The sequence below is a fragment of the Zeus faber genome, assembly GCF_960531495.2.
Source record: "Zeus faber genome assembly, chromosome: 7".
In the NCBI taxonomy this organism is placed as follows: Eukaryota; Metazoa; Chordata; class Actinopteri; order Zeiformes; family Zeidae; genus Zeus; species Zeus faber.
The window spans coordinates 7,454,818-7,463,213 of NC_137203.1; the positions used below are offsets into that span (position 1 = coordinate 7,454,818).

Consider the following 8,396-nt stretch of genomic DNA (forward strand, 5'->3'; position numbering starts at 1 on the left):
GGCTATATCCCACAATGACTTTTTTCGGTCTAGAAATTCCTGTGATGAATACTGAAATATTACTTGGTGGTGCAATGAACAAGGGTGAAATTATTTTAATCGAACATAATCCAATTAAATTTATTTATTTATAATTTTTTCTTTTTATTTGTATTTATTATTATCATCTTGTATTTATTTATTTTCATTGTCTCTTTATCTGCTTTTCAAAAGGTAATGAATGAATTTAATTTCTGTTTATTAATGTTCCTTTGCCTTTTAAATCTGATCTGAGCACTCTGCTTTTATTTCATCTGTCAAAGCACTTTGTAAACTCTGTTTTTAAAGAGGCTGGATGAAAAATGCTATTATTACTATTATTATTATTATTATTATTATTATTATTATAGCTCAATGCAATCCAATGTAATCTAGTAAAATATAAAAAATGATAGTATAAACTTTTCTAGTCATATATATACAGTACATACATATATACATATACATATATATATATATATATATATATATATATATATATATATATATATATATGTATGTATGTCCAAATAAACACACACATACACTGTGTATCTATATATATACACACACACACAGATTAACAGAAGGCTCACACAGAGAACGAGGACATTCATGAGTCGGTCGATGCTGGTCCTCTTGAACGTGCTCTTCCCACAGTTCTGCATCAGCTTGGTCTCAGGACCTGAGAGGGAGGAAGGGCACATGGAAGAATTCACTGTAATCATCTTTTGTTCCCTGCGGACATTCGTCTTTTTGGGAGCACCCACCTCCAAAGAGCACGAGGCCGAAGCACCACTCGGTGTTCCTCAGCGTGCAGCCTCGCAGCAGGATCTTCTCGTTGTCCAGAGAGAACTTCTGGCCGCCGTGCGCCAGCGTTCCTGTGAAGCGATCCAGGCGGTTGTTGGGCGGCTCGCAGCGCACCTCGCCTGGAGGGAGAACGGAGGACGAGAGGAGGCTTTTTAAACATTTTAAGTCATTAAAACAGTGTGCTTGGATATGCTTGATGTCCCCGTGATCCAATTACAATTACAGTCTCAGAGGGCGTTACTAGCACACATTCATATCTAAATCCCATGTTTACGCTTGGAAAATACAGTATATTATTTGTTTAACTATTTACTTTATTTATGTTTTAAATTCCATTTGTATTTAGTGTATTTATATTTAACTTTATTTGTTTATTCTTTTTGGTCCATGAAATTATTTCAGACCTCCTGCTGTGACAGTTTTCATCATATAGGATTTTTTTAATTCAGATTTGGTGATTTGAAGTGCTATGTGTTCAATTCTGTCCCACAACCACTTCTCCTACGTAAACAGATACATGCTCACAGTATAATAAAGTATAGTAAAGTATTCAAAATAAAAAGAGGATGTGAATAGTATTTTCAATATTTAAGTATTTAATAACAAAATGTATACATATGTAAAGAAAGGTCTGGCTAAATTGATTCCAGCCCTGCCGATTATCAGAGTTTCTGTTATCCGGTAAGTGCCGGTTTTTGACCGGGAAAATCTGTTCAAGAGTCCGACATATTTAAATCTCTTCTGTCATAAATGTCTGGAGAAAATAATTCCATCCAAGCACAATTTAAATTAGTGCTGGGTGATAAAAAAAATTACAATAATTATCACCATATTTTTTCCTCTGTGTCAAAATAAAATTGACTTGATCATTTAAATCAAATATTCCACAGATCTGTTCATTTCCACGTTCGGCAAGTGGCAACGGAAAGCCAATCAGATTGGTAAATATTCATTGTGTTGTAAAATATGCTGATGAGACATAGAACACCACCAACTATTTATTCAGACCTACTTGCCGTCTTTATTTTGTTTTTGATTTTATCAATATTTTTGAAGTGAAATGTTAATTAAAGCAGCTGCACTTGTTCCTTATTGTTCACAAACGGAAATTATTTGATTAAAGATTCAAGAGGTTGATTTGTGAGTAAAGAGATATAATATTGGTTTAATTTAATACTTTTAAAATTGCTTAACTGACGGGACTTATTTTATTTTGAATATTCAATAAAAAATATAATAAATCTACATGCCTTCATGAATTTATTCCATATATAGCCCGCCTATCAATTGTTGATAAGCTCAATAAACACAGATCATTTTTGACCAGAATCTCTCCCATTTGTCTCCCATTTGACATTGAAATCTTCCAGGACACGTAGACCGGCAACACTTTTTTCTAACGGAAACTCTGCCGATCACTGAGCTTGAGTTTAGTTTAGGAACGGACAGAAATAAAGGCAGAATTCTCCAACAATCCACTTGAGAAAGGGGAGTGAATCATCCCTCAGAAACAACTATTAATACATCACCAGGGAATAATAACAGCTCGCTCCACTCTGTGGCAGCAGATTAAGGAGAAATATAAACAAAGATAAATAGCCATGTCCAGCTGGAGTGGTGCGGCCTTCAGCTTCTAAGGAGCTGAGGGGAGCGTAACTTCCAACGAATATCCCTGGGATTTTAAACCGACAAGCGACACACACGTACGCACGCACGCACGCATTCACACACAACAAGAGTGTGTGTCTGTGTTGGTGTGTTTGCAGCCATTGACACTGAGAAAAGTTAAAGGCAAAGAAATCAATAGTCGCCGGTGCACGCTTTCGGTTTCCAGTCGACCAAAGCAAACAACCGCAAACAACTATTTTTAAGTTGAGTTGTCTCCGTTGCAGCACGTCTGTGAGCCTGAGGAGGAACGTCTTTCCGTTAAAATAAATGAAGGTTCGAAAACATCGCTCCCTTGCGCCAGTCCTCAGGTGCGAATGCCGCCCTAATCTGTTCAGGGGCCATTGTGTGTATTTTCTGTATTTGTGTGTGTGTGTGTGTGTGTGTGTGTGTGTGTGTGTGCGTGCGTGCGTGTGTGTGTGTGTGTTTCTGACTCTCTGTCAGTGAGGGAGCTCGTGAGAGACGACATCGCGCCAGGTCGACGCTGTTTGAGTAAAGATGTTCACAGATCTGGATAAACAGCCCCTGGCAGGCTCTCCGTCCCGCTCATCTCACCGTTGAAAGCCGCCAGGCGCTCAATGTTGTCTCCCATGTCTCCAGTTACTGTCAGAGCCTGTCTCACCTTCAGGTTTGTCTCCCTGAGGAGGAGAAGGAGCAGGGGGGTGGGGAGAGAGAGAGAGAGAGAGAGAGAGAGAGAGAGAGAGAGAGAGAGCGAGAGAGAGGAATCAGGACATAACAGTGTAACAGCTGTTGCACAATCTGAACAAGTCTCCACAAGTTCAAGTTATTGTATTATGATACTGTAGGTCTTAAACACTGTTTGGTTTGGATGTTTCACGGACATAGAAACGCGCACGCACGCACGCACGCACGCACACACGCACGCACGCACATACGCACACACACACACAGACACACACTAACCCATCGAGCTCTGCAGTCTCGATGTACACCAGATTGAGAGGTTCACTGCTGGACAGCAGCAGAAGATCAGCCTGGAAACAAAGAGGAAAAAAATAAAAAAGACAAATGAAATCTCAACATCTTCATCTATCAACGCTGTCGTACCCCACCGGGTCGACTGTCACATCAAGAGTGACCGATATGAGATTCATTCGCTGAGTTTCAAACTACAAACCGTGACAAACTGGTTGTTTTCCAGCTTGATGATGTCGCCGACCTGGACGTCCATCCACCTCTCACTGCGCAGCCTGGCACGGGGGGAGACGGACGGTAAGCGGATATCGAGGACATATCGGCACCAACACCCCGAGCAACCATCACAACATTTCCTCACAGACGAAACAAAGTGTTGTCTGCTGTCATCAATTCTAGGTTCTGAGTTCCACCCAGCACGCTAAGGTGCTGGACGCTGTTCCGTCACCATAGCGACCGATTTCATCATCCGATTAACGGGTTCGGGCCAACAGGACGAAGGGACGGCGATGCAATTTCCTGTTGACCTACAGCTGCTTCCTGTTGGCTTCCAGAGCGGTGGGTGTGTTGCCACTGGCAAAGGAAGGGAGCAAGGCACTGTGGAGCAAGGCACTGTGGGTGCTCGGGAAGTGTCTCAACGTTCTCTTGTTGTTGACCTGCAGTCTACCATCTGAAATATGTGAGGATTCTGAAAACTTTGTGGGTATTTTGCTTTCATTTAGAGGCACCTTTGTTCTTTTTTAAGGAGAGAGTGATGGAAATGATGAAAAATACACACCCACACGGGCACACACACACACGCACGCACGCACGCACGCACGCACGCACACGCACACACACACACACACACACACACACACACACACACACACACACACACACACACACTTACTTTCCATCAATAAGCACTTGGACTTTGCGGTTGTTGACGTGATTGTCGCTCCTGTGGCGGTTCTGAAGGTAGAGAAATATAAAAGATGAGTATGCACGGCACGCACGCACACACACACACACACACACACACACACACCTATCGAGAGAAAGGTGGCAGGAGAGACCCATAACTTCACCGTAAACCATTAATCTGTCCCTCCAGCGGAGTGACCTCAACAGAGGAAAGGGTCTGTATCTCCACCCAGACCAAACAAAAAGTCTTCTGTTTGCTCTGCTGGGATAATGTTTAATCCGTGACATCATGTTTCCCCTCGCTGGGCTGGCTTAGACATAGAGTAAAAGTAAACAGTAAAGTGCCCAAAAACACACACAAACACGCATGCACGCACACACACACACACACACACACACACACACACACACACACACACACACACACACACACACACACACACACACACACACACACACACACACACACACACACACACACACACACACAGAAACATTTACATGAACACACTCTCTCACATACACGCATGAAAATTCAAGCACACTCACATACAGGGATGTCTTTTTACATACGTGCACACGTTCAAGTGCTTGCTTACATATGCTCGTATCGGGTTATTTGACCTTGGAAGCCGAAACATAAACGTTTCCCTTTCATGGTTTTAGAAAACTCTGCGCTCAGAAAGGAGAACAGGAACCATCTGAACACAAGGTCGTTTCATACAAAGTCACTTTCACATTTAGGACTGTTGTTTAAAGGCCATTGAGGAATTAGGAGCGGTTCCGTATGTGTGTGTGTGTGTGTGTGTTTGTGTGTGAGTGTAAGGTTCTTTTTGTTAATTTATTGCTTAACCCAGGGGTTCCCAAACTGCGGTCCATCGCAAAACGATTATATATATATATATATATAAATATATATATATATACACACACACACACACACACACACACACACACACACACTACCAGTCAAAAGTTTTATAACACCTCCATCTTTCCAGTTTTTAATTGAAACTTTAGTACATGCCCCGTTCACAATTTAAGACTCTCTCATCTGACATTTGAATGTCACAGTTTAACAAAATGTCAGTAATTTCATTCCTGTGTTCCAGGAAGATGAATCTGCCGGTGAATGTCAGACACCGGGGAAAGACACTGACTCAGTCGCAGAGCCCTGGAGCCCCGCCCCCTGCTGGCTCGCTGTTCGCTGTTTATCGAAAGTTTGTTAATATTACACGTACCGCGTGTGCGAATTGCACCAGATTCGACACGTCCACGTCAACGGGTGCCCAGCCCAATTGTGAAGTAGATCGGATAAACAGCTTTAGAGATAATCGAAGGACATACAGAGGACACACGCAGTTTAATGTCTCAGTGTACTCCGAAATGAAAGCATCGAGCAAACAAACAATCGGAGACGAATGACTCGTCGAAGTAGCCAGCTTTTGCACATACCGCATAACAGCCGGACACACTCGTGGCATTGTATCTACAACGGAAGCTCCCACAGGTTTTTGGACTTGCTTTCACCCTTCTGCCCAGTTCAACCCAAACCAGCCCCGTGGGGTTAAAGCCTGGGGACTGTGAGGGCCATTCCACGATTTGAAGCCTACCGCCTTGTTCTTTTCTTCGATGGCGCTTCTGACACAGCCTGGAGGTATGTTTTTGGGTCATTATCTCGCTGTAGGATGAACCCCTGACCAACTAGGCGTGGACCGGTGTATTGCACGGAGCCGCAAAAAGCTGCGGTAGCCCTTTTGGGTTCAGGGTGCCGGTCGTGACTCTGGATCCAGCAAAAGAGCGCCAGACCATGGAGCATCCCAAAAGTCTTCTCTTCGCAGTTGAAACTAAGAGTTGCTAACTTGTACTAGGCTGTGCTTGACTCTCAGAAACTTCTGATTGTGTTGTGGCTCTGCCGGACGTCTTTGCTGCCAGAGTTTCCTCCGGTTCGCTAGTGCCTTTTGTTGGTGTAGGAAACTGTACTCACTGACATCTTGGCTTTCTTTGCAGTTTCCCTAAAGGAAAGATCTACATTTTGAAGGGTTACAATGGTCTCTCTGTCTTCCCTTGTTAATTGCCTTAACTTTTATGTTATTCCTCGCCATTATGATGCAGTGCAAAATTGTCCAAATAATGCTTGAGAGGGTAGAATAACAGTCTGTTCCAACACTGATTTTATACAGACACAGTGTTTGTAAGGAATCAACACAAGTTGGTACGCCTCTAGGAATTGTTTGTATCAACTAGAACAGCTGTAAGTTGTTTACCCACTACTTGTTCCCTGAAAAAGGGCTTTTTTTAAGAACTCTGAAATTTACATTATTTTTCAGTTTTAGGTAGCCTAAACTTTTCTTTTTTAACCTCTGGAAGTTAAGTGCTGACCTCTGTACCAATTCAGGACTTGAACCGCTTGAACTGCAATAAAAACTGGAAAAATGGGGGTGTTCTAAAACTTTTGACCGGTAGTGTATAATCTTTGCATTTGTTTATTATTTTGCATGTTTTCATATTTAGATTCAGAATCTAAATATATTAAGTGAAAAAAGTGAAAACATATACAGTACATACTTTTGTTTTTTTGTTTAAGTTTTTTGTTGTTTTATTCGCTTCTTAGTCTGGCAAAAAAAGAGGAACCCCTTGCTCAAGCAAATAAACTCCTAAAGCAGTGTTTTTAAAACACCATCCATCCAATTTCACTTCCTGCTTTCATGAACGCAATAGCAACCGGCGACAAGAAGCAGATGCTCCAACATGACAAATTTGCATTGGCAAGTGTCACAATGGGGCAGAACAGGTGTAAAAACAGTTCACTGTCCACTGGGCTTGTTTTCGGGTTAAAATTGACTAGCCCAATAGATTGCTAGAACCGGGGATTTAAAACAAGCAATTTAGAGTAGCGATGGATTAGGGATGAGGCTATTTAAGGCCTCGTCCATATAAGTACATATAACTGAACTGTATATCCTAATGACTCTGTAATAATACACCAAATTCATGAAGCACTTCTTCCTATCTAATCTATACGCACAAACCACATATCATAGTATTTGGACGACAAGATGAACCTCTTTAAACTAACAAACGTAATCCTCCCAAACCCGTGTCATGAGGTAAACATGCACTTCCCCTCAGAAAATATGAAACCACCCTGAAGCCACAGTGTGTGCAAAATCCAGCACGTAACGCAGTCTTGTCGTCCAACAACCGTGAGAAGTCTGCGCTGTTAGTTCCGGGTGTGCAAGCGTTACGTTTGATTGCTTAACTAACGTCTCTCCCTCTTTAAGGCTTGGTGATTGGGAGCCTGGTTTCGCGGAAAGCAAAGAGGAAGAAAGAGGGAGAAACTCCCCCTCTCTGGACCTGTAAATGGGTAATCTTTAAATGTCAACCGTGCCCTTACGATGTCGTCCGTAGCATCCTTGGCAGCGGTGACCGACAGCACCAGGACCAAAGGCACTACGGTAGTGAACCAGGACAGAGAGGAGATCTGGGGGATGACCTGCAACCGCACCGGGGAAAAGAATCAGAATCAGGATCACAAAGCGGCAGCCCGAAGTGAAAAACTTTATATCCAAACTAAGGAGAGTTCAGCTGAATTAAGTTGAGTTAAGTAAAATTGAATCTATGGGGTTTTTTTTTATTATCACGAAAGGAAAAATAAGCACAACCAATCAATAGAACTGAAAATACACAAGAAAAAAAAAAAATGTATATAGAGATATATATATATATATATATCTCTATATATATTTACAGTATGTATCATGAAACACAAGAAAAATGGCAAGAAAATATAAATATACAGATTACAAGTTCATACAAGTGCTTTATTGATTTATTGATTTTAAAAAGGAGGACAATCTTATGACCTTAAGAGGTCTAAAGGGGAAGGGTTTGCGTGTGTGTGTATGTGTGAGAGTGTGTGCGCGCGCGCATGTGTGTGTGTGTGTGTGTGTGTGTGTGTGTGTGTGTGTGTGTGTGTGTGTGTGCGCGCGGTCGGTATTGAGATATCGCAAAGCATAAACTATCTCAAGTATGGAACAAAATGTTTTCTCTCAATGAGG

At 41.9% G+C, this 8,396-nt stretch overlaps 1 protein-coding gene across 1 annotated transcript in view; it reads right to left on the bottom strand.

Annotated features, from left to right (window-relative positions):
• The window catches only part of atp8b5a (ATPase phospholipid transporting 8B5a), a 43,165-nt gene that overhangs the window by 14,832 nt on the left and 19,937 nt on the right, over positions 1 to 8,396 (bottom strand). The window contains exons 5-11 of the mRNA XM_080003575.1: positions 7,733 to 7,831; positions 4,322 to 4,383; positions 3,632 to 3,704; positions 3,418 to 3,488; positions 3,049 to 3,131; positions 789 to 947; positions 615 to 703 (exon numbers count right to left, since the gene is read on the bottom strand). Coding sequence (XP_079859701.1) covers positions 615 to 703; positions 789 to 947; positions 3,049 to 3,131; positions 3,418 to 3,488; positions 3,632 to 3,704; positions 4,322 to 4,383; positions 7,733 to 7,831 — 636 coding nt within the window. The remainder of the gene's footprint in view (positions 1 to 614; positions 704 to 788; positions 948 to 3,048; positions 3,132 to 3,417; positions 3,489 to 3,631; positions 3,705 to 4,321; positions 4,384 to 7,732; positions 7,832 to 8,396) is intronic.